Source organism: Balearica regulorum, chromosome 4 (assembly GCF_011004875.1).
Source record: "Balearica regulorum gibbericeps isolate bBalReg1 chromosome 4, bBalReg1.pri, whole genome shotgun sequence".
NCBI classification, from domain to species: domain Eukaryota; kingdom Metazoa; phylum Chordata; class Aves; order Gruiformes; family Gruidae; genus Balearica; species Balearica regulorum.
Genome location: NC_046187.1, coordinates 3868908 through 3895806, shown reverse-complemented (window position 1 = coordinate 3895806; position 26899 = coordinate 3868908). Strand labels below are relative to the sequence as shown.

General features: G+C 41.8%; 1 protein-coding gene across 2 annotated transcripts in view; it reads right to left on the bottom strand.

Annotated features, from left to right (window-relative positions):
- Nucleotides 1-219: 219 nt before the first annotated feature.
- The window catches only part of UGT8 (UDP glycosyltransferase 8), a 43302-nt gene continuing 16622 nt past the window's right edge, over nucleotides 220-26899 (bottom strand). The window contains exons 2-6 of one of the 2 annotated variants that reach the window (XM_075751011.1): nucleotides 24409-25232; nucleotides 7001-7143; nucleotides 4393-4469; nucleotides 2686-2905; nucleotides 220-1056 (exon numbers count right to left, since the gene is read on the bottom strand). In XM_075751011.1, the coding sequence (XP_075607126.1) occupies nucleotides 693-1056; nucleotides 2686-2905; nucleotides 4393-4469; nucleotides 7001-7143; nucleotides 24409-25230 (1626 nt within the window). In that variant the 5' untranslated portion in view covers nucleotides 25231-25232 and the 3' untranslated portion in view covers nucleotides 220-692. The remainder of the gene's footprint in view (nucleotides 1057-2685; nucleotides 2906-4392; nucleotides 4470-7000; nucleotides 7144-24408; nucleotides 25233-26899) is intronic. The other variant, XM_075751012.1, reaches the window with a different exon arrangement.

The following is a 26899-nucleotide window of genomic DNA, read 5'->3' as shown; positions in this document are numbered from 1 at the left end:
TAATAAAATTTTGCCTAACTTAAAAATTAAGATATATTCTAACTCGCTCAAGACCCTTTTCTCCAAAGTACTGGTAGTGAGCAGAAGAGTCATGCAGCTTATCTGTAAAAGAGTACATATTTTTGCCATTTTTCTTCAGTGCTCCTTTCAAGTTTGTTTGGTTTTTTTCATGTCTGTGTTCTCAGTCCGCAGCTTGCTATTTCTTGCAAAGACTGGGAATTTTTTTTTTTAACAGCATTCTTATACAATGTGAACCTTCAACAAACGAAACACCGAGCTAGCACTAAAGTTTCAGCTAAAAGATGGATATATTAAAATAATAAAAAAGGAAAAAACTCTGCAAATTAAAAGAAACCTTTCCTCATTTGGGACACACACATTCAGCTTTTATAAACTGAAAATTCATAAATACGATCACTGTATAACTTTAGAGAATTAAGGCTTCTAAAAACTTCAGTGCCAAAATAACCTCTCTGCATCAGTATTAAGAATAAAATATTTCCCATTTTAAGTTGTGCTTTTTTTTTTTAAAGACTTTTCTTAGTTCCATAGAATTTTGTGACATAATATTACATACCGAAGGGGAGTGTTAGAACTGCTTATTGAGGTTTTAAGTAGTTGTTAGACTAAGTTACAGCGATAAAATTCAATTACTGATCTGATTCATTACTACTTTACATGGGGCATTTGGCTCATTTCACCTTTTTTTCATGCTTAATGTGGCCATTTCTTCTATACTTGCCATTTGGTATCCCATTCTGGTAATGTCCATTAACAGCGCTATGTTCATCATTTGACCAAAGATGTTTGCTTTGTTTGCGGATAAATTTTGTTATCCTGGCCAAACTATAATAAAGTAAGGCAGCACCCACTAGTACAACAAAGGCAATATCCAGTAAGAAATACTGATATAAAGAGATGCTGTAAACAGCGGCACGTAGATGTTGGGCTCCGTTGTGACGGAGGATGTAATTAATCCAGTATACAGTCCGGTTAACAGGATGACCGGGTTGGTCTTTGTGAATCTCAGACAGCCTCTGGGCCCGCTGCCGGTAGCTGCAGGGAAGAAAAAAGAGGGAAGAAAGGAAAAATCATCATCAGCGCTCTGAGCAATGCAAGCCTGCAAACAGGTAAACATGCTTAAGCCTCTTCAGATCAAACAGCGTGTTACCGCGGGACTCTCGCGACCACCAGCATACAGAGGGCTAGACACGGCAGATAATGTGTCTTTACATCAGCCTGTATTGCTCATTGATGAAAAAAAAACTAGAAAAAAGCAGACCCATGTGTGACTAAAGGCAGAAATCCACCCTCCAGCAAAGCTACGAAGAGCCAAGCTGACCTGCTGCCAGAGGCAAATCTTATCTAATCCAAAATGAATCCTATTGAGACGCATTTGCCCTTCCCACTGTAAAGTGGCAACATACCCTAACACCACTCATTTTTATGTTGTTGTGCAACTCAATTAGTAGAGAAACACAGAACAGAGCAAAAAACTCCATCTTGATTGTGCAGTAGACTATTTCCACTTGGGTCCAGAGTTCAGGCTCAAACTTTTTTTTCCCCTCAACAGGCTGCCATCCTCAGCAGTAGATCATGCCAAATTCCTTCTCTCCCTGCTCCTCGCAGCTGCAGGGCCAACAGGTTATTTATGCAGGACTTGCCTTTCTACTAAGGATAATTGCACAAGGGAAAGGTGATGCAACTGATGTTATTGAGATCTCTTTAGTGACATTCCCCTTTGCTGCGGTTCTGCTGCTCGCTCCTGACAGGTTTCTCCTTTCCCAAGGCAAGCGCTGCAGGAAGATTTTGCTCCCATGAAAGCAAGAAGCAGTGTCGGCACCACACCCCAAAACCACAGTTAGTCTGACACAATAAGCCACCAGCTAATACGTCATTATTTTTTATCTGGAGATGGTCTGAACACCACAGATGTTTAAAACAGATTTGGGATCAAACTTGTGAAGAGACTCTCTCCTCATACTTCAATATCCCTGAGCAAATTCAGTTGCTGGAATGAGAGTTACAAAACCCAGGTCATGGGCTCTTACTTATTCCACCTGAGTACCAAAAAAATTACAGAGGAGACTGGAGTCCTTGTATTCATAATAATTTGTTAGGATTTTGTCATTGAGATAAACACAAGTGACATTCCTGCCCTTAAGAGAGGTATTACTGTCCAGAACAGGAAAATAATATTTCTTTTTTAAATGAAGTCATGGGACTTCAGAAAAGTGTCCCTCTTATTGACTACAGTCATATTTTTAGCTACAAACCAAACACGCCACCCTACAACCATACAGCTGTATTTTACTCCAGGCCCCTTAGGCAGCACAACAGTCAGACCATTAAATACGGAGTAATCAAGACACAAAAGAGACATGGGTCTACAGCAAGGAGTAAGTCAGGACAGGTTTGTTTCTATAACCTTGCTGCCCTTCACACGGCAACCGTGGCAAAAAACAAATGAGACAACTGAGTTTTGGTATGCTGAGCAACAAGCTTAGCATCTACACAGAAACCTGATCACTCGGGTAATCTTGTGAAATGGGACAACCGAAGACTTGCACACAAATAAATCCCAATGTGCAGGGTTTTTTCTCTTGCACAAAGGTTCTGTATATGGATATTGATCTCATAACCACAACTTAAAATAAAAGTAAGAAACAATCGCTCATTCCATACCTGGGATCATTAATAACTTTTACTAGGGCTTCATACAATTCACTCTCAGTGACAGTCTTCCAGTTCAACAATATTCCCATGCCTTTGGCCTGCACACGAGTCATAGTATCATAATGGTCTCCAAAAAGGGGAATCCCCACCACCGGGACCCCGTGGTACATGGTTTCAAAAATGCTGTTCAAACCTCCGTGACTAAGAAAAGCTTTAATGTTAGAGTGACCTGAAAACAGAAGAGGCACGAAGATTAAAACACAAACAAACCCCTAGAACACAACCAAAACATTTGTATCTCCTTAATGTAGAGTTATTGAAGCAACTGGGGACAACACATTTGTCAACATGATTCTATGGCTGCAATTCAGGAAGGCAAAAATGAATGCAACTTGTTCTGAAGCTCTCCTCAAACTCACTCTGCTGAAGTTTCACATGCATTAGATGATTTCCTTATACACTGAGGAGAAGGAATGGCCAACGCAAAGGAAATTCTCATGTATTTGAGCTGTGTAAAATGAATGGAGTAATTAATACACATTGTTTACTCCTGAGTACCTGCAGCTGGTGACTAACCAGTTTAGCAGTACAAATAAGCCAGGGAGAGAGCTTTTTTCCTCATTGTTCATATGAAATACAGGCTATTTAATAACCTGACAAATGATGTTACATTCTCTCTAAAGCTTCACATGCCTTACTTCAGGCTAGCAAGATCTGACAATAATGGTAACAACCCTATATAATGGAAAAATGAGACTGCCTCAGAGCAATTTAGTATCCAAAACAAATCTACCTGGTTTAAAAGTCATTTGCCTAATCACTACATTACAATAAGCACTCCCGCTGACACGCACACACACTGATGCACGGACATGCTCAGCGCATTCATCAGCACCCATCATAGCACTGGAGCTGTTTTCTAAACACACAAACATCCACGTGTCCCAGAAAAAAGCCTAACTATTCTGTGGCCCCTCGGATCTGCAATGTGTTCAGCTACCCTTTGACAGGGAAGGAAGGGGGAAAAAATAAAATGCATAGATTCTAACATAATCTTTACCAAAAGATGGAACAATATCGAGTTTCATCTTTGCACTTGAGAACCCAGAGTACCTCAGGGTAAACATAAAGGCTTAAGTTCTGCCCAAGTTCTGTTAAAGCTCTCTTTGGAGAAAAATAAAGGTGGGTACATATAGCAGTATGTACAGATCCCTAGGACTTGCTTTGATGCAATGTGAACAATTTCTGAATGCTCAGTTTTATGACTCTTCCACAAAGAGACCAAACACCATACCATGCTTTTTCGTAACAGAGAAATTAAGTTACAGTCATCAGTTCCCTAAAATAGCAGATCCAAGAGAATTTCTACTTATTTAATATGCTCCCCCCCACAACTGCAAGGCTTCCATGCTATAGAAGAATACATTTGTCAAAAAATTTTTCCCATTTAAGCCAAATAGCCTTTGGAATAACTATGTCCTTCCACCCTATCAACTTAAGAAAAAAACTGAGTTAGTACTAGGGAAAGATAATTAACAAAAGGCATTTGATATCATCATCTCTGAAATTCTGACAAATTCTATATCCTTGTTCTATGACTGCCATTACAGAAGTTATCCTAGCTTTATAATGACTGCTAATTCAGTAGAATATTGTTGGAAGAGCAACCTGAACTTGAGTGAGAAGCAGCGATATATGACCAAAATAGATACTCACCAAGGAGGTCATTTTGCGGTAACCATTCTATAAGCTTCGTATTGTTGCCTAAATTCCTCGGTTTGTTTCCCGAAAACCTAAAACAATAAAATCAAATGGAAGCCGAGTTAAAGACTTCCAAAATCAATAAACTCAAACCAGAGCATCAAACCAAGTGATCCATGAGCCCTAAGCATATTTCCAGTTACATGGGGATACCGTTTACTCAGTTACAAGAAAACAAAATAGGCTCAACCAAAATGCTGTAAATAGCCAATAGCTTCCAACTTCACGTTTTCATCAGTTTCCTTGCAGTCTGGCTTGAAATGCAATGTGTTCTATTAACATAATGGCAGTGTAGTTCCTTCTCAAAGCATATGTAACTCTAATAAAACCTCCTGCCAGTCACAGTTATAACCTCTCTACGGTTCCGCGGCCATTGCTTAACTGAAAACACTGGCTAGTACCAGGTAAGTAGCTCCACCAAGAACATCCCATCAGCACACAAATAATAATCCTTACCATCAGAAGCATTCCCTTTCAGTTGGACAGTTTCCTGTAGCTCCTCATAATTGACAGTGTCATATTTTAAAAAGAGTTACTAATACCAGGAAGGGAAAGGCTGACAGCTCAGCTTATAAAGGCAAGAAGATGAAGAGTCTGGGATCAGACTGACAAGTGTCTCTTCCTTACTTGCTCGAATGCCTGAAACCCAATGGCAACATCTTGCTCACCTAAGGTTGCTGGGAAAGTTTAGCCCATAAAATACAGGCTCAAAATACAAACTGATTTACATACTAATGTTATATACAGTTAATACAGAAAGTTAAATATATTCTAAACAGAAAAGAAAGAGGGGGAAAAAGTTACCAATGACTACTAGAAGATAGAGCTGGTTTGTGACAGCTCCATCAAGTGACTGAAAAATATCTGGTTAGAGAGCTCCATAACTGTTAACTTCATACAGAATCATCTACATATTCCCAATTAAGTATGCCATGTATCTTTACAATTGGCTTGTACATTCTGTGTGTTAAAAAAGACTATGTTTATAAAAGCAAATGAAGTATGTTGCTAGTTTGGGCTCTAACTAGTATTCCATGATCAGAAGCATATAACAAACTACGGAGACTTCCTTGATCTGGCATGGTGACCCAAGACTGCCAAGCAGTACCACCTCTCTCACTTGTAGAAATGTCTAGTATAAAAATCACTTGCATCCAACACAGACCATAGGTCAATGATCTGAAGAAAAAAAACCAAAGTAAAGTTGGACTCAATTTCATATTTAGGTATTTAATTATGGATTTCAAATACCCACGGAGGTGCCTGGAAGCCACTTGCTCAGCTCTCCCAAAGACCATGGCTTACATCTAGTCCCAGGAACATCTTCCCATTCCACAAGTCATGACAGAGATACAGCAAGTGGGTTCCCTTACCCAAAACACTATTCAGCAGATAATAGATTGCAGATAAACCCAGAACAAAGCAAAACATAAAAAAGCATTGGTGAGGAAATACTAGCAAGGAAAATTTTAACACAATGCAGCTTCAACCAAAATTGTTGCTTCTGTACTAATAGAGCTATCCCCAAGAAAAATCCATTAAGATTGATTTATTTACTACAGAAAGCAGATACTTCCTACAGAAAAATATTCCAGGGAAAACATGATAAAAATAAAACAAAAAACAAAGCAGCAAGATCAACTGCAACTAACAATTAGTTACAAGCCAAGCAGCTTTGCAGCCTTCGTAGGAAACAAACATACAGCAGCACTATCCCCCAAACTGAGGGGATCTTTACTACAACTACCAAAGATTCTGTGTCATAGCCTGAGGAATTTCCATTTTTCTATTCATTAGTGGGGTTTGCTATTTGAGTTACACACAGCAGCAAAACCAGTCCCTAAGAGACAGCGGGCATCAGGCTGCTAAATAGGTTGCTAACACAACTCCAAAAACACAGCAAGAGCAGCAGTCGTAAGTTCTAAGACACTGATAATTTGGAAACTAATGGTTCACATGAACTCCCCTGAATTATATTCCATAGCAACGCTCCATGTGAAGCAAAGCTGATCAAACAGTTCTTGGGTTTTTACAGGGAGTTGAGAGTACCACTCAAGATGTTTTCAGAGCTGAGAAACTTACTACCGATTTTCACTCCTGCAGATTTTTCTTCCTCCAATTTCTCACAGAGTGAGAAGAGCAATTATAAAAGTCTGTTTACAGATAAGAGGAAAAGGGATCCAAAAAAGCAAGAAAAAAGAAAAAGAAAGAAAACCTAGAATTAAATCAGCTGGATGTCATTCTTGCTCCCTAGGGTGGCTTCTTTATCAGAAATGATGACAGTATGTCACAAATGTTCTAACCTCAGACTCTTTTCGCTGTCCCCAATCTTTCTAGGATATAAACTCAGCATAGGAGTGTAACCTATGCCTTATTCTGCCACAAAACCATTGCTCCTCCTTATTATCAGGGGACCGCAACATTTCTATAAAAAGAGCATCTTTGAAAAGCGTCAGGCCCTCAGACTGCCTCAATTTCAGCTTCCGCAACTCCAGATCAAGACGGCACAATGGGAAATAAGCATGCTTCAAACCACCCCAAGTACATCTATCGTTGCACTTACCTCCAAATAACTCTCTGAGGCAGTCTCGCCAGAGCATGTGCTAACTTATTTGCTATATCTTCTGACAGGTATTTCACACCAGCTCCGAACGAGACGAGGACAAAGCCATTTTCATTAGCACCATTCACCCACGTTTGGAGATCCTGTTAAAATGAAAATTTATACTGAGCACTGTAGAAGCACGGGTAAACCACAGCAACAGATAAAATCAACATGGCTTAGGAAGCACGGTTGTTGGTCCCTACGTTACTTCACAAGCCAAGTTTCACAAGTCAAACATTTTAGAAATCACCGAGTACAATGACTGGATGATTCAGAATCCACAGTACAAGCTATGAACAGCAAAATTCTTCCGGGTTTGTTTTAGCTTCCATAGCAACAACCAGCTTGATAAGACAATTTGTCCTTTCTTAACTGATCAGTTGACCTACATTCACATGTTAACATATTATATTTTAACTTAGCAAAATATAAATAGATCTCTCTCATAGTATCAGCCTGGAAGTACAGCACAGGAAACACATGGGCAAAGTCTGGGACTCAACTGTGTTATTTCTAGCCTTGCAGAAAGTGAGAGTACTTCAAAAGGGTTGGTTTTATTATTTTTATAAAAAATAATAAACACAACTTGAAAGAAGCCAGAGCTTCAAAAAACACTTTCAGTTTCCACTGCTCCAGTATTTCAAGGAGCAGAGAACAATACCGCATCTGTAGGGCAAGTACAGGGTGGATGTCCCTCCTTCTTGGGCCTACATTCTTTATCCCACTTCGACCTAACTGCATGCCTCTTCCACGACAAGTTACCAGTATTACATTAAATACACACAAGAGCAATAACAGCTGAAGCCCTTTACGTCCTTGTAACATCCTCCTCCTGCAATTACTCTGAAATGGTCTCTTGCAATGCAATTTTTGATTCTGACCTTCTTGATTCAAGGGCTGCCTCAACTCAGGCAAGGATGACAACACTGCCACAAGCAGTGCTTAGAAGCACTCTGAAAGCAGAACCATCAATCTCCTGGGGGTAACCTGATGGCCATGCCATGAGATTCAAGGTCAGAGGCAACAGCTTTTACAGCAAGGCACCCTGCAATGCTGCTTCTGCAGTAGGTCAGATCCCCTGCCTTCTGCTGCACAGGGCTTTGGGGTCTCACCAAGAGATGCTCAGCCCACTCATGGTCACTGGTGGGAGCGCCCTATGCACAACCACAGCTGGTCTAGGGTTTCATTGGACTAAAACCCTTGGATCCAGCCACAGGTAATTCCTTCACAGCTGATGCTTCAGGCGTGTCACAGTACAGTTGCAAAGGAGACCACAACATCCGAGCCCCAGGGCTGATGTGGTGGAAACGGGGTTTGTGTCACTGATGACAAGGCAAGCCAGCAGACACCACTACCAACCGTCACCAGGGCTCCGCAGGGTGGGAGGAAAAAACATCCCTACCCCACGAGAGAGAGCAGAGCTGCCAGCTAAACAAGTCTCACAAGAACAATGACATTTAGCTTGGGGGGGGGGGGAAATGATGGGGAAAAAGGAAAAAAGGTAAAAGCTTAAATGTACCCTTTGCTTTTGGAAACAGATCTAATTTCTATTTTTTCTAATGCAACTGTTGGCATGGGAACTAAGAAATTACACCACTGACATACAGGTATGTCAGTCTGATGAAGAGTATCTTGTATTTCCCAGGATACGGTTTAATTCCAGTCTCACCAAATTCAAGCATAAGCCTGCTCAACACCAGTACGGCAAAAGGAAATGAGCCAAAGGAAAACTCAGAGCCCTGCTCACAATGCGCCTCTTGTCCTGGTGATAAATAGCAGGCCAGACAGTAATAGAGTAATGCTGTGCTATCGTATCTGAGCACAAAACCACAAAAAACTACCACAGAAACCAGCAGGCATAACGAAGACCTGCGCACTACACTGGGGGTCGTACACTAGTCTTCACTATGCAGTGAAAAAGGGACTTCCATTTCCTCTAGAATCCACATGTTTTCATTTTTCTTAATCCTTTTCCAGCGTACTTTCTTTTCCACTTTTTCTACATCTGTGGAGGGAGGGGGAAGAAGGGAAAGGAGGGTAAGTGTCTGCAACCTGCCTCAAAGCCGAATCATTTATTATGGGCTGAACTTCTGACATGAAAGTTTCCAAGTGGTTTTGTGATTTAAAGTTTGTCCTCGAATCTTATTTAAGGACCTAAGGCATGCTGCAAATGTAATTACAGTCATTTTTACTTAGTAGTTCAACTAGTTACATCTTGAACTATTTCCTACCTGTTGTTCAAAGCTAAATAGAAAATAACCTTTCGTGGGCTCTAGGACAAAACATTCTGAAAAGCAATCAAGTACCATGCTGTAAGAGACAGCACTCTGCTCATTTGTGATATTCAATCAAGTTATATTCGAGAGCTGAAGTCACCTGTTAAAGGTGGTTTTCTTCTGACAACTGGGGGAAACTCAACATTCCTAGGCTCTGGTCTTCACAGGGCACTCACCCACCCTGATACCTACTGAAGGGGCAGCAACCTGGAGGGTTCTGGAACACCTTCTTGATGGCAGCTCCATGACACAGGTGCTCAACATGTCCACAAGAGGAGACACTTTGCTCAACCTGATACACAAAGAAGGAAGACCTTGTCTGCGATGCAAAGGTCAGAGGCAGCCTTGGCTGCAGTGACCATGAGATGGAAAAGTTCAGAATACTGAGAGAACAGGACAGACAACAGCAGCATCTCCTAGACTTCAAGAAAACTGACTCCAACCTCTGAATTCAGAAATCTGCTTGAAAGAATCCCATGGGATACAGCCCCAGAGAGAAGAGGGGTTCAGATTCAAGCATTTCTCCTCCAAGCTCAAGCATGGTCCACACCTATAAGCAGGAAGTTAAGCAAATGCCAAAATCCATTTGCAGCTGAATCAGCAAAGGGGACACGAAGGGCAACAAGGTACATGGGCAGCTAAAGGAAGACGACTGCTGAATAGGACAAGCGACCTGGTGACAAAGAGCATGGTAAAAGCCAAGGTACTTCATGCTTTCCTCATCTCAGCCTTTACTGGGGAGGCTGGCCTTCAGCAATCCCAGGTCCCTCCAGAGCAGGGGGAAAGTCTGGAGCAGGGAAGACCTTCCCCAGTGGAACATCAGGCTAGGCTACGTTTAAATGAACTAGACATACACAGGTATATGGGACCTGATGGGATGCACACAGAAGTGCCAGTAGGGGACCAGGAGCTGGCCAGTGTCACTACAAGGCCACTCTTGATTATCTTTGAAAGGTCAAGACAATTGGAAGAGATTCCTGTGGACTGGAAGGGGGGAAAACAACAAGCATCACTTGCATTTTTGTGAAGGAGTATCCAGGGAGTGGGCTGCTCAGCCTCACCTTGATCCTTGGCAGGTGATGGAACAAATAATCCTGGGGGTCATTTCCAAATATATTAAGGACAACACGAATGGGGCAGTCAGCATATATTTATGGAGGGAAGTCAGCTTGATCAATGCGATAGCCTTCTACAGTGAGAACACTGGCTCAGTGAACAAGGGGAGAGCAGTGGATGTTATTTACCTTGACCCGAGTAGGGCTTTCAGCACTGCCTCCCACCACAGCCTCGCAGGCAAACCGATCAGGTACTGGCTACGCAAACAGACAGCGAGGTGAAGACTGAGAACTGGCTAAACTACGAGGCCCAAACGGTTGTGATCAGTGGCACAAAATCCAGGTGGAGGCATGGCTGCTTTTTAATAAGGACAAAAACAGGGCAGTGGCACTACTGCTCAAATACTTCTCATTCAGCATCAGCAAGTCCTACCTGTGACTACTTATGCTTGGTCAGACACGTGGTTTCTGCTGCTGGAGATCTGTCTGTTCTAGCTGAGTAATGGCTCCCAAGGCTACTGCTCCTCTGTGCTTAATTAGAAATTCTGTGAGACTTGACAACTCTGATGTAGTCACATAATAAGAATCATACACTGTTATGTAAATATAGAAGAGGTACAAAATGTTTCCTTACAATGGAATTTATAAAATAGCATTCAAAAAGCCTCATGTATAATAACAATCAGCTATCAAGTACTTAGAATTTCATGTAGAGGAAAAAAAAAAAAGAACTTTACTACATACCATGGAATCAGAGTAACCCTACAGACAGGCTTTTGCATTTTATTGTTGTGCAATAGCAAAGCAACCTGCTTCATGTTATTACGGATGACTTCATAGCCAAACCTTTGTAACCCTTCCCTTTGAAGGTAATCCTACCACTTCAGTCGAGTATAACACGTACAAAGGGGAACTTAATCTTGACACGCAAGACAAGATCCTGCCGTCAGGCTCAAAAGATGGCATTTGTTTGCCATATTAAACGGGATTACATAAAAAAAATAAAAATTAACAGACTACAAACTGGTTTATTTTGTATGAACTGAAGCTTATTATCTAAGTGCTCCCTCTCGTGACCTGCTTCCGAAGCACGGGAACACACAAATGCACACTCACAAGCTTTTAAACTGGGATCAAAGCAACTGAAGTTTGCACAGAAAGTTTTTAATTAACTTCAGAAATCAGGCATATTTCCCCTACAGACAGGGCCACACAATGAAAACACAAGTGAAATGAGGTTTGCCATGCTTGGAGTTGGTCAGGTGCAAATCAACTCTGATCCAAGAGGTACATAATGATTAATACAAGTGCAACAGGCAGAAGCTTTGCTCAGACAGAACAGCCTACACAGCTACCATGGCCATCCCGAGCTGGATAGTGCCTGGCCAAGGAACTTGAAGTCATCCTTGGGGTTTCTTTTAAAATACTAAGTGAAAAAGAGTATGATTCCAATTCCTCACACAGCCAGGGTCAAAATTGTCCTGTGACACCCTCAAGAAGATCCTGAAGAGTTTCAACTCAGCTTACTGTATGTTGACATCAACTAAAAGGTTCTTCCCACCCCCCCCACCCAGATTTGTCCTACTTTTACTTAAGCTTTACATTGTGCTGGTAGTAAGAGGAATAGCTTGCCTGCCTTCTGAGCTGGAGCCCCTTTCCAATCTGTTTCCCCAGAGGGGTGCCGAGACCAGTACCATGCATGGGCTGCAGAAAATGAGCTACAGATCTGTCAGGACAAGGGGGGTTCTTACGTACATTTGTGTAATTCCTGGCATAACACAGCCTTAATTAAACGGGATCACTAAGCATTGCTAAAAATGCAAGAGTTCGGTTAAAAAAAAATCAGGAAATAAACAATGAGGGGACTTACACTGCCTCCTTGGGGAGCTCCCCAAGTTTGTGACCTACAAGAGTCCATTCTCAGGTTCTTTTAACTTCTCACAAATTGTTTCTCCTGACTGTTTTTTTAGTACAGACCTTCTAAACTGACAATCTAGTGAAACAATCCAAGCGAGTGGCCTTCACAGGTCTTTGGTTGCAAGATAGATCTGAAAGTCTGGGTACCATTAGCTGGGCTGTGGCACAAAGGCTCAGTTCTTCCTTGTACTTTGCCCATTCTTTGTGGCATACAAGGCATAGAAGCGTAGTAGATAAAAGCAGGCCAGGATCCTGGCACGTGAAAGACTAAATACTTCACCAGCATTATTGCTATGGCTACGTACGTCACTTAGGTCACACATATACATTCCTAGTGTTTACCTGAGGAAGCACACCACAATGACTGTGATGCAGGTCAAGCAGTGCAAAATACAAGCTTTGAGTGACTCTCTCAAAACCTGAATCGTGGAAGAGAACACACTGAGGACAATTCGGTTTGCCTAGAATTTCAGGCTATCTAGCCACTAGAGCCTTTAGTCCCCTCCCTACCCTTCCATTCATTAAGGCCGTATTAGCTCTAACACCCCAAGTACCACTCGGTGAAATCACCACTCCAACACTGTACGTTAAGGAGTTTCAGATACCTAGGCTCACCCCCTACGAATTCACCCCTTTCTTTTCCTCAAATCCACTTACACTTTTGACCTCTAGCACATTCTGTCTTCCCAATCTAATTACGCACTGTATGAAAACACCCTGAGTCAGGATGAGTCATTAGAGCTGCCTTCATTATAAGCGGCATGCCCTGTTCAGGCAGCATTTTACAGCCCTTCGCTTGCAGCAGGAAAGCAACTTCCTTTTGCCCAGTTTAAGTGATGTTCAAGTTCACTGTAAATTGAGCGCATCTTTTCCCATGTAAGGAAAAAATACTTAATATTTGAAATTAAAACTTAAAAGTGTAATTATTCTTTAAGTTCACACTGAAAACAAGCTGACATTGATGATGTATTAAACTGGATGCACAGGTGCATACTGGGATTTTCCAGAAATTTTAAGATACTCAAACATACCTGAGAAAATCTGGAATTGGAGAGGCATTTGCAAAAATGACTTGAGCAAGGCAGGCTGTTTTCTCCCAGCTATCTCAGTCAGTGGAGAGGCTTATCCAAATCTGAGCACCTACAGCTAGACACATCACACTTCTCCTTGCCTCCATCTGTTTTCCTGTCAACTTCTGTGCAAATGCATGTTCTTTGGGCAAAACAGTAGAAGAATGAGACTGAAATGATAAACTTTCCTTTGAAGCACTCCTGTTCATTCAAATTTCTAGTTTCACTCACGTTGACTGACAGATCCTGGCACACAGAGTCCCAAAGGAGGTACCGATTCATCTTTGAGCATATTCTACATCTGATGCGCTTTCTAAACCCTTTCAGTAAGCGATAATCCAACATGCTTACAAGTCTTAGAGAGGACTGGCACTTGCACAGGCCAGGCAGAGGAGGTCAGACACCACTGTTCCCTCCCTTCCCTAGGCAGGGAGCTTTCACATAGCAGCAGACTGGCCCCAGGGCCATTTCGTCCCTCTCGGAAGTCACACATTTGCTTTTAAAACACTGCCTTGAGTTTGTCATACACACTGGCCATAGGCTGCCTAAGCAGGCTTCTACTTTTTCATGGGTAATATTTATGGCAGTCAGAGCTTTGCACAGGAGCAGACACCATGACCTTGCCTCATTCTCTTTTCTGCGTTTGGCTGCCTATGAGTAATGATTTCTGTGTGCCACCACATTACTGAAGAGTGAAGGTTTTTGAGTATGTACTGGTCTTTCACTGAGACTGACCCTGTGCTTCCATAGGGAGAATAAGCACTTATTGATCTATGCTGTACTATAGGCATGAGGGGGGTGGGGAAGGGGAGAAATAAAATAAAATAAATCTTTTTACCATTCTCAGACAGGAATGCTTTGTGCCAACCCTACTATGTGAGCTTTGTTCTGTTTGATTTTCTAATTAGCTATTCTTAGCAAGCTTCTATGCTAAACACACAGCTGTGACTATAGAGTGAGGACCCAGCTGGCAGTAACCAGTGGTGCCTAATACTGAGCTTTGTTTCAGATAAACAAAGTACACAAATACAAACATAACCAGGTTTAATATCCGAAGCTTTCCTGGTTTCAGCTGCTCGATTCAAATGTGTAATAGCACAAATGTCTGTTCTTTGAATATGGTTGCAAACCACCATTCCCCAATGGGGAGCACAGGCATACTATGCAACTTCTACTACAAAATGCTGCTTAGAGTAGACAAAACCAGATCTATTTCAAAATAAATAAATAAGCAGCCACATGAAGCCATCTTTAGAAAGGAGATACTCACTGATAAACAAACAGAAAGGTACACAGAGCATTTTTATTAGTGTCCTAACTTGTCTGGCATCTTCTAAATAGGACTCCTCAAGTGAAATATTTAAATGCTATATTAATATATTTTTAACCTCATTTCAAATTTTACTAACAACAACATTTCAGCACAGGCAGTTAAAGGTCATATACACACTGTTACACAATCTTTACTATCACTGAACAAATGAGGTCCTATCACAGAATCTCGAACTTGTAAAACAACTTGTCAGGCTACAACAAACCTTGAGAAACACCATCACTTTAGGCAAAGTATGCTGTATTTACTTGCCACAAATTTTTAAATTGGTTTACAACCAGAAACAAGGGGGTTTGTATTTGCTCTAGCAAGCAAAGGACAGGGGACACCACAGCGAACACCCGACCGCACTGAGCAGAGGACAGCTCTCACCTCCCTGACTCAACACATCCAGCCTTCTGCTGGCTCAGCTGAACATCTCCGCATCAGCTAGCATGGGTGTCACCCTCTGAAGGTTATTTTTCCACTAAATTCCTGCCTTTCAAAAGCAACAGCCACAAGGCAAACAAGTTCATCCCATTTTGTCAGGGTTTGTTCCTTTTCACATCATCAGGCTCAGTCAGTTCAGTTAACAGCAGCCACATTGCTCCCAACCAGGACAAGATTCTTTCCCCACCCCACCATTTCCCTCTGGATTAATCACAAGTTAATTCTTCTCTTTCCTCGGGTGTAAGCTGCTGTTGGTGACCGACCTCCTCTCTGTTGCAAAACTATAACTAAACATTTTTCCTGGTCTCGCTCCCTCTCCTCTCCATTTATTCTGCTGTCTGAAGTCAACTTAAAACTTCCAGAAATCAAACAGAAGAGGTGAGGTATTAGTCAAGCTTCATATCTTGTCTTCCCTCAATATACTGGTGTTGGCTGACTGGCACCACATATTATGAAGATACTGATAAATCCCATTCTATTAATGGGATCTACCATACACAAAGTCCACGCAGTTAACATTCACATTATTTTTTCATATTTTGTAGTTCATATTAGCATAGAGTAAAATAATTCCAAACCCAATACTTTCTGGACATTAACAACGCATACTCAGATTATGGCATTAGACTAAATTCCTCCGTTCTCTTGCTGCTGAAAGCCACATTAACACTCTCCGTTGGGAAAGAAACTACAATCTGAACTGTTTCCTATGAGGACCCCAACCACTGCTAAGCGTGCTGTCATCACATATTAATACAACAATGCCGTTGGTGAAGTGCTCCTGCAATGATATTAGACACAGATTCAGTCCCGTTGAAATACAGACTTTTTCCCTTTATGTTTCTCACTAATTATCTGGCATATATATACTCCATATTTGGCTTACCAAAATGCCTTGGGGGAAAAAGTCCTTAAAGCCTTATGAAGCTTTTTAATGTCTAAAGCATTGCATTTTCTTGTCTCTGACCTCTACCGCCTTTCCCATTTCACCTCCAATACCGACAGAACATTTTAAGTCCATTTAACTTTAAAGAGGAATGAAATTCAGACTCAAAACACAGGCAAGAAACAGAACCGCAAGCTTTCGTCTTTTCTGCCGTATCTCAGCCCTCTCTAGAGTTACAGGCATATCCAATGAAGCCCCCGAGAACACAGTCTACCTAAAACTAGAGGTCAACCAGAAAACTGCCGTGCAAGTACTTCCCTGATGCAATACCCTCTGTCAAAATCCATTACTCACTGGACCTTTGGCAAGCACCCTCAGAAAGCAACCTTGTCTTGCAAATGAATGGAAGGTAGTGGAAAATAAGAAGCTTGCCCTTCAAGAGAGGTTATTAAAATCACTGCATAGGCTGGCAGAAGTATCCTCGAATCCGGGATTCAAATTAAAACCTTGTTGATGTTATCCCACAGGCAATATTCTGTTAAAAAAACCCCCAAAACCATGCACTTTCCTAAGCATGAAGCCCTGTTATATAACTTGTAAGCATACTCAGAAAGGTTTATAATTATTAAAAACAAACGCAAACCAAGGTTTTGCCAATCCTCCTACATTTGCAGTAGCTGCATGTGTTCTATAAAAGCTGTACAAGTAACAGTTAAGATGAAACAGTTTTAAGTATGGAGACTGTTTTTACTTATTCCATCTATAGAACATTGGGTCAAACTAAATTGCAGTGAATACAGTAGGAAAATTGAGAGGCTGGATTTTAAACACAGACCTCTGCATTATAGACACTGACATACAGCCCCATCCATAAATCCACACTGTAAACTAATTTAGTAGGTAGGAAAGTTTTTCATTGTTCTCCTGTGTCACCTGTGCTCTGTGGATGGTAGGAGATAATTCTAACCTGCAGCTTTGATTTAATAATGGCAAGTTCCTTGTCATTTCCTCTTCAGATGAAATAGCTTTTCTTTCTCCCTAGAGCTTACCTCCTCCCTTCTCTTTTTGATATTTATAAATATATATACACACACATATACAGATACACACACATAATACATAAATATTATATGAAAATATATGGGTATTTTAGACAGCCATCAGTCATCACCCCTTCTTTAAGAAGCTTAAGATCAGCTGGCCTCTGAGGCTACATTTAAGTGGTACCATCTCACATCCTTCAATAAGACCTCCGTAATCTCCCTCTTCCGCTCTGCACTTGGTTGGGGTGATCAGAATCGCCCTCAAACTCTCAGGAGAGCCCCACTCTACTTGTGTGTGTCCCCCTCACCCTTCTGCAGAAAGCATGAAAAGAAACCAAGCATCACAGCAGCACTCGCTGAGCAATTCCCCATTACTCACCCGCCAGGTTGGGATGCGCTGAAAAAACGCCATTACTGTACACCAGGTTTCAGCCAAACATCCCTGAAACTATGATTCCCTTGAAAGAAAGTTTTTAGTGAGAATGGCATTATTTGCAAGACAGGCTTTTTTAGGCAGAGAAGCTGAGGATGCATTTTTTGTTTTCCCAGCACGCTTCACAAGGTTAGGTAAGAAGTGCTTGAAGCCATACCACGAAGAGGTTACCTACCGCATGCTCTCAGCCACCGACACCGGGGTAGGGAGCCAGGCGTGGGACTATCCCTTCTCCTCCCCATCGCATTCGGTTCTTCCTCAGAAGCCTCCATCCTCTCCCAGAGGCCCCTGCCACAGACACCTCACCACCCCAAACAATGGGTGCTGTCTAACACTAACCCAGCCAACGGATATAAACACCCAAGCAGGTGATTAACCAAACACAAATTATTCACTTAAATAGCCTTCAAACAACTAGGACATCTGAAAAGAAGACTTGGCTTGATTAAAAACTTTTTAAAATCAATAATATATTCATATATTACCTTTGCTGCTCTTAAATATCAGCTTTGAACACATCCCAATGTCCCGAACTATACAAATATGGCATTCAAACTCAAGAACATTATAAATACTACAGAAAAAAGTATGCCTTTGGGAATAAGTCTTTATCTTCTGTTTCTCCACATAACATTAGAAATTATCCTACAGTATGCTAGAGAAGGAGACCATGGAAAAAACACTAGCTCATTATTTGTCCTACGTACAGGTCAGTCTTAAAAACTTGCCAAGTGAAACTCACAGATAAAGCACTGCAAATGACCAAAATAAATTCATCTTGTTGATTCATATGTTTCAACAAGAAAATGATGACTTGGAATACCTAAAACCAGAAAAAAAAACTGTTCAAAATAGCTTCATTAGCCTGTCTGGGTTTTTTTTGTAAATTTTACCTATAGTAAAGTAACTGCTGTCACTTAACTTTCATAATCTCACCTATGCAACATCCAAGGTCTGAACCTTGCATTTCCCCCCCCCAATACACAATCATTTGGTGTTTGTTCATCAGATCACTGGATGCCAGCTTACATCTGGCACGTACTTGTGGAGGGCCTGCCTTCCTGACCAAGTTTTACTGGGAATACTTAACCAACCTCTGAAATCAGCCCCGCATCCTCTTCCCTGCGTCTTACACCATACAGGTAGATGCTGACTCCCATACCTTCCTGAATGTAACATGCAGCAGTACAGCAGGAATAGACATGGGTCATCAATCAGTAGCTAGCCCTACTGGAGTATCTGAGACTGAAAGCTACCATAGTTTTACAACTGTGGGTACCAGAACAGCTCAGGCAAGGCTTACTCGTGCAGCAAAAGATCAGTTGGTGGCAGGGAGGAAAGCTTTATGTGGAATGCTATTTCAGAGACAAAATACACTATCATATGGTTCAGCACCAAATTTACACAGTGCCCCGTAATCTCCATCATCCTTAAAAGACTTTTTGCTGCCTCAGCTGACAATTGCATGCATTTTAAAACTGCTCTGGAATTGCTTCACATCACCAGAAATTTATTGTCAAAAGTAGCTCTAAAAAACTACTCCCCAGACTAAAACCAGATGATGCTATGCCATGTGCAAAAATCTATTGCTACAGTCTGCAAAACCTTATAGACAGTGTCCTTGAATTTGAATGAAGGAGGAAAGTCTGATCTAAGCAATAAAAGTCTCTTTCTTGCACCTAATTTTAAAGATAAGTACCCATTATCAGCTAACACACGCCTAGTAAACATACAACTGTCAGCAAGACTCAGGAAAAAAACCAGCTTTGTAGTGAAAATATTTCAAAGCCACCAATTTGTTACATAGATCTAGATAACAAAATTAGATAAGAGACCTACAGGGTGGAACAAGTTACTGTAATTACTATTTGTTGACAGCTATAGCTGAAAGGACAGCTTCTACTTCTGAAACGTGAACACCTTTGGTAGTATAAGTTTAGTTTACTCAGATACGGAAGAAAAAACACAAAAAAACTGTCATTTGTTTCCCTTTTCCTATCAACAACAAATGGCATTCAGCCTAAAGTACCTCAAGATGAGCACTGAAAAAAGCCTTGTGTTACACAAAGGTAGTTATTAGTTATGAAACTAACAGCTGTACAGACAGGAAAACATCAGCTCAACTTACAAACTGTCAGGTTGCACCATTTTAGTTTGTGATTTTTTGTAAACACCAACACATGTTATTCTCAAGTACAACTGGATCCAACCCACAGCATCCAACCTACATCCAAACACACCTACATCATCAAGTAGTTGACAGAAAGGAGTCCTCTTGAAACACTGTTCGGCTGCTTTTCTTGCAGGGAAGACATCTGCTCCTTTCCAGCGTCCTCTGTCCTCTCCCCACCAGAGACCAGGTATTTCCTGAGGCAGCTGCTTGTAGCACTCTTCAAGTTTCTACCCTGATCCAAGGACATATCTTATCAGGCTGATTAATGCCTAACTACATATTAAACTAGTCTTAAGATAAGAAATACCATAGCAGAGGTTTCCCCATTGTTTCTTAAAGTATGTGTTACTTCAAAAAGCCAGCTTCAGCTTCATTCAGCTTCAGAAGATCCCTCTGGAGAAGCATAATAAAAAAAGAGGCAGAGGAGCCTTTTACCTTCCTAACAGTCACTGCCAGTTATCTGGAAAATACTGCCAGGTAACACCATGCACTTCATAGCTTAAGTCAGCAACGACCTTAAAGGCTTGATATTCAGTGCATCCCTAACTTTTGATCTTTTAAGGCTAACTCTGCTCACACTGTCCTCCATGCAATTCAAAAATATGCTCTTTCTGGAGTTAACTATGCAAGCCCTGGACACTCTCACATGTAAGACCTCATTCGTCACTTATGGGTAATGGGTACAGCCACAGTAACCTTCTCCTTTTACAGAGCACACTATTTAAGCAAGGAGAACCTTCTAAATCCACGCACTTTGACCAGCAAAAATAGGACACTAGCTACCACGGAAGACAACTCCTAAGTGCGTGGTGTCTATACCTACACTGAGCTTTGCAAAGCCACAATCAGCCCTTCCACCAGAATGAAACACAGCAATACCAGTTATGCTCAGCCTCATCCACCTGCAGCAGGGAAGAGTACAGGAGGAAGTGTGCCATCATGGGGAATTTCAGTCACCATCGGACATACTGCCTCTCTGCAAAGGGCAAGACAAACTCTGCTACGCTGCAGAGAAAGCTCCCAGCTGCCCATGCCACGCTGCAAGGCACTGCAGAGCGGTGACCTCCAAAGGACCCGCTGCTCTCCTCACTGGCACACTCATCCCTGCAACCGCGCCGAGGGACACGTGCCAAGCGCAGACGGACTTAGAGGGACAGCAAAAAGGAGGACTGGAGCCTGGAGAAGGCGTCCTGAGGCATCTGGGCAGGCTGCAACCCCAAGACACATTTACAGCTTGTGTTGCCACAGCCAGGTGTTGCGGCCGTAATTGCTATCGAGCTCAGCAGCAGCTACAAATCATGCCTGCCACACAAGCCAACTGCGTGATCAGCTACTGCTGGTTTCCGATCTGCGCCAGGCAGTAAGGGTACACCCAGGTAAGGCCAGTTCCCCTCACAGATGACGCACAAGATGAGCGGGTAACATACAGAGCCTGCAGGGACTGCAGCCTGCCCCTACCCGAGTACCACGCAAGCTCCAGCAGCTTGACTTCACCTGCATCTACTGTGGTCCCCAATACGAGCGTGCCCCCACGAAGCACATCACTTAAAGCCCTCCAAATTGCCAGACTGCTACAGACCCTCATGTCTCCTATCAGACACCAGCAAGCATTTGGTTCACAGGTGAAATAAAGCTTCCAGCTTAACATCTTCCAAAATAAACCTAGTTTACCTGCACCAAAAATATTCCACAAAGGAAAGCCACATGCAGTAAGTGGGGATGATTGGTGCATTGACAAAACCCTTCCATTGCCCTGAACCAATACATTAATGTAGATAGAGTAAGGACAGAGCAAAGCAAGGGTCAGGTTTGTTTCCCCCTCACACATGCACTGTTGCATGACATGGATATTCAGCACCTCCTGCCATGTGCTACCTTTAAAGCTGTGTTTTTCTAACTTTTCTTTAAAGAAAGTTTAAGGAAGACACAAGTGCAAACGCTGAGCAACCACATCCCCTAGAATTAAACAGCCATCCCATTACCCTTTAAAAGGCCTTGATCTTTGACTCCTCTGATTTATTACTCTGCCTTTTCTTCTTAAAAAGTTACTTATTGCAGAAAACTGGAGCTTTTCAGTTATGCGTAGGAATTCCTATTTGATTGAACAAACTACTTACTCCCTTTTTCACCCTCTCTCCAAAAAATAAACTCTGTGCCTACAAGGCAGCGGTGCCACTGCTGCGCTGCCTGGGTAGTGTGTGTTGAGCACGTATTTCAGACTTGAACACAGCAAGGATTTTTTCCTAGTGCTTCACCAGAAGTGGACTAGGCTACTTACAAGCAGTTTCGGAGAATGTAGGAGACCCGAAAGGCTTGTAATACTAGCTTAAATTTGCCTGCTACAGCTGTTATCTCCAGCCACGTGCCCCTCTTCTCTGATGATCGCCTCTGGGCAGGAATATCACTTTAGTTTATGAGACAGCTCCTGAAGCATCACCATTTCCAGCCCAGCACAAAAACAGCAACCAGCTCTGCTTCTGACTTACCTTAATGCGCCAAGCTAAAAGGTGCAGAAAATAAATTAGCAAAGGCTCCTGCCTTAGAGATGCAGCAATAGCTGAAAACAGTCACAGCACTAGCTAAGCAATTTTAATCTGCCAGGATCAAGCAACACTTACAAATTTTATTTAACTGTTCAGTAAAAACAAACTGATTGCTGAATAATTTACCTACAATACATACCACAGTGGATTAAGTGTAACAGTTTAGGCATGGACTATTTATGCGATAAAAGATGCACACACTCACTTTGTCTCTCGCATTCAATCAAATCCCACGCTTGAACATTGTAAGAATGAATTGCCTGATAAACCCGAAGGTAAATAATGTCTCAGTTCACAAATAATTACAGGGTTTGGTGTCATCGTCCCCCCCCACTGGAGCAAGTATTTGCCAGCATGTACTCTACCTACAAGTCTATTTCAAGCTCACTGTCAGTCTGGTTGTGTTAAACATTTTACTGTTCCATCTTCTTGCATTGCAAGATATTGTAACAGGTTAACATCTGTTGTTCCAGAGTACATTTAGAAAGTACACAAATATAGTCTCAAAAGGCTCCAAATATATATTTATACCTCTGTGTACAAATATATATCTCTATATCTACACATACACATCCCTATAGCAAAACACTGAAAGAAAACTGCTCCTTTCATTGTCTTCCACCCCATTTTATACCGAAGAAAGTATCTGCTTTGGGGACAATTTTTTACCCTAAAGACCAATCTACAGAGAAAATAAACAGACAATGTTGACATCATGCCCAAATTAATCACGCAAAGACATTTTTCTTCTCACAGACGGAGAGAACATCAGTTTGGAAAATTAAGAGCTGAACCTCAATCCAGCCAGCAAGGTTTTCCTGGAGAGACTAGGGCTGAACTTTGTTTAGACAGCACAGGGCTCCTTTTAGTCTGCTTCCTCAGGATATCTCTGCAGCTTGAGACTTTCTAAAGACAAACGCATTAATGTACACATAGGAAGAAGCAGCTAAAAGCAGCACTGCTATGGTTCTCTCTGATGACACCTTGGAGAACAGAATAGCGTCTGTTGGGATGTAACCAACAGCACATTCACTGTACAGTTCAAGTGCCTGCTCTCGTTCAGCTCAGATGCATTGCAAGTTGAACAAGGGAGGGGAAAAAAGATGAAGGAATTGGTTCAGTGCTGCACATCCTACAATCCAAGTCAGAATTGTCTCATGTTTTCTGAGTTGGTGAAAAGGTACTGCTAAGTCAAGATACTACCAACAGTGCAACGAATAAAAAAAACCAAAAACACAACCAGAAAACCTCAGCCTTCCATAACAAATTTTCAGGCTAAAACAGGTGAAGAAGGCCTGCCAGTTTTCACAAAAAAAGCAAGATCTGAACAAGGCATTTTTAGAAGCAAATTGTTGAGCACTGCAGGTCTACCTACCATTTAGCACCCAGCCAGAAGTGTCCATTAATTATTATCTCCAAGTCAAGATCTATGTGTTTATGTGTACATAAATAGAAGTCCAAGTGACACGGTTTTCTGTGAAATTTTGTTCTGCCTGTCACTCACCATTGTGCTGCTGAACAGAGCCATTCTTGGGTATCAGGTCACATGGTACACTGAAGTAATCAAACTTAATAATTATCTGTGCAGCCCAGATTTCTGGAATCCATCCAGTCACTATCACTATTTCAGGCTGAAGTTCAGTACCTGATGGCCAGTAAGTATATAGTAAAAATTCATATCCGAGTATAATAGCGGTACCATTTATGTCAACTCACATAATCTCTAGTTCTTAGCCTATACAGACTTTCTTTATGCTTATACACACCTAGCTTTAAAGGCATTTTAACCTACCAAACCAAGGGAAGCAAACTCTCCATAAAAACACTACTAACATGGAATTAGAGTATAACCTATCAGCAAGCTTCTTTAAGCATAAGCAGTATTCATCCCTTCTCCCTGTTTTAACCCACACTTGGTTAGAAGCATGCGCTGTTTTTTCCTTTACTGTATCACTAAACACCTCAAAGGCAAAATATTTCCCTCAACCACAAGAGACTCATTTTGATGAGTTTGTGTCAGAGTTTCCCTCAGCACCACCCCAAGCTACTTCCAGTGACTTCAAGGGTCTATTTGACCAAGAAACAACAAAATTAGATTAACAAGCAACAGCTAGATCCCATTTGAAACTCACTGCTTAAAAACTGCCTCTCCTGACACAAGGTCAACCAGATAGCACAGAAATTACTGCAAAGCTCAGCAAACCTTACTTCTGGCAGAGGGCTAGCCGGTTTGGTTAGGATTCCTCCCACATAAACAACGTTGGGTAGCGTAGGTCTTGGAAACTCCAGTGCTATATCAGTACAAAGCATCCACAGGCTGGATCCATGAACCAAGTCATACATGGACCTCTCTGGCAGAACCTTGTATTTCTGCATTATCCTTTCATATTTTGGCAGAACCAAAAAACTGACTCCAAATCTTGAAATAAGATAAACAACAGTATTTTTAATCCTCTCAAATAGGTTCATGCGATCTGTGAGCAGCGAGTTAAATTCTGGAACATAAGACAGGGGAGCTGGAGCACCCACTTCTGCTGGATACCAGAGGCCAGTAGAAAAGACGGCATATTTAACCCCTAGAAGATGAGCTATAACAAATCCACACATCTCATTAGGATCTACAAGGAGCAGGTCAAATTTTTCCTGTTTCAGAGCACGCAGGAGGTTTTGGTTGCCAACGATCATGTCGCAGTTCTTGGAATAGTGGTCCAGGATATCGAACAGTTCGAGGGCTGTCAGTCTCCCAGAGAAGATACTCCTCATCTTGGACTGGAGAAAATCATCTGAGGTGCTGCTGTTAAAGATCCCTGGGTAGCGCTGGAGTCTATAGTGATTAGAGGGAGGAATCTCTCTGCCCTCAGAGAGGAGAAACACTGTCTGGTGCCCTTGGTCATGCAAGGCTGAGGCCAGAGTCTTGAAAATATAAAGATGGCTTTCAAACATTATTGGCGGCACAACAACGATTTTGGCAGCCCTCGCTATCCCGACAGCGCTCCACAGGAGAATGAAAGCTGGCGCGTACGGCTTCATAGCTGAAATGAGAAAGAAAAGCATTACATCAACAGAAAACAGGCTTGTACGCTACCTAGGAATTTAAAAAAGTTATTATGTGGCTGTTGCACAAAAGCTAATGACATCTCCCTATTATTCTGAAGACATCTTCGCAGTGGTCACGGGGACCAAGAGAGCCACTCTGCTTCAGAGTGCATTTAGTAGTGCTCAGTTTCTAGTCAGATCTCTCTTTTCCCCACCCTCCCTTTCCATCTGGCATTAAGGGTAGACAAGAGAATTCTTCCAACATAGATACTGATATGACACCTGCACTACACAGCAGGAAAACCAACTGAGACAATGAGGTTGGTACCCTCCATGGGAATACCGTGTCCACCGCTTCCAAATTACATATGCCATCCAACAGCCAGAAGATCTTGAAATCAGCTCTGAAAGCTAGATCCTGCTACTTTTGGGATTATATCTAAAAGCACTGCTGCAGTGTTGTCATTGTAATGTATTAGCTGAATAAGAAAGATCCTAAGTTCGAAGACCCAAAGGCTAAAATCCTGTATTTATTTACATGAGACCTAAAAAACACACTGGTGATTTTAAGCACATGAGATATAAGATGACTCTTACAATTCAGCCTTGCCCCCTCAAGCAGAACTTCTAGTATGTCCATTTTAATTTAGTAGTTTGAAAGCTTCACGCTACTGTTAGCATGGTTATGAGCATTTCTACCACAACGTCCTGTCTGATAGTCACCCACAGCTTTCAAGCTGTGCTCCCTGCAAGTTACAACTCTCTACTCTGATTTAAGAATAACATTTTCTGCCATTTAGTCTTCATATCAGCCAATGGGAATAGAGAGGATAAAGATAATTTTTTTTTTCTCCCAAAAGGACAAATTCACACAATGGTTTTCTTTAGTGTCAACACTGATCAGACATACAGAAGTAGAGAGTCAAAATCTGGCAGGGAGATGCTACCATCAAATAAGAACCAACTGAACTACTTTGAGCTTTCCAAAATTATACTTTGTAGAAGAGAACAAGTGCAATAATAGGAGTTAGCACTATTTATGTGAACATTGCAGCTTCCACTGAAGCACTTTTAGAAGTCCTTGATTCTAAACCTACTTAAGTCAGCACTTGAGCACGCACTCGAGCATCAGCTCTAACCTATGCTGAAAACCCCACTGCCATCCTAAACACACACAGTGCCTGACAGTAGCAGGCTGCCAGGGAAAGGGAAAATAACTTTCCCTCCTGCTGTGTTTTCGTGAGCAAAGCCTATAAAACATGGTATGCACCAGACAGAGTGCATTAGAAGCAGGGAGAGGGCATGTCAGAAAGCTCCTCAGTCACTTTAATCCTCCTAGGACAGAGAAACAAGTACAAGCCAAATCAAACAATCTGCTCTTTTCTCCTGCCAAGCCAAACCACAAGGAAACCTGAGTCTGTTGCAGTGTCCTTTATTAAAAAAAAGGACAACAGAAACAGCTACCACTGCTACTCAGTACTTCTTGTCTCCTTACAGTGTAGTCTTACAACCCTCTTATAACAGATTGCTGAGGACTTGAAGATATTTCTTTAATGTTATATGGCTTACCAGCTCACCAACAGAGCATCTTATACTCGTATTGCTACTATATAATATCAAACTTTCTCAAAGATGTCCAAATTTTCTCCTACTCCAGCTTCGG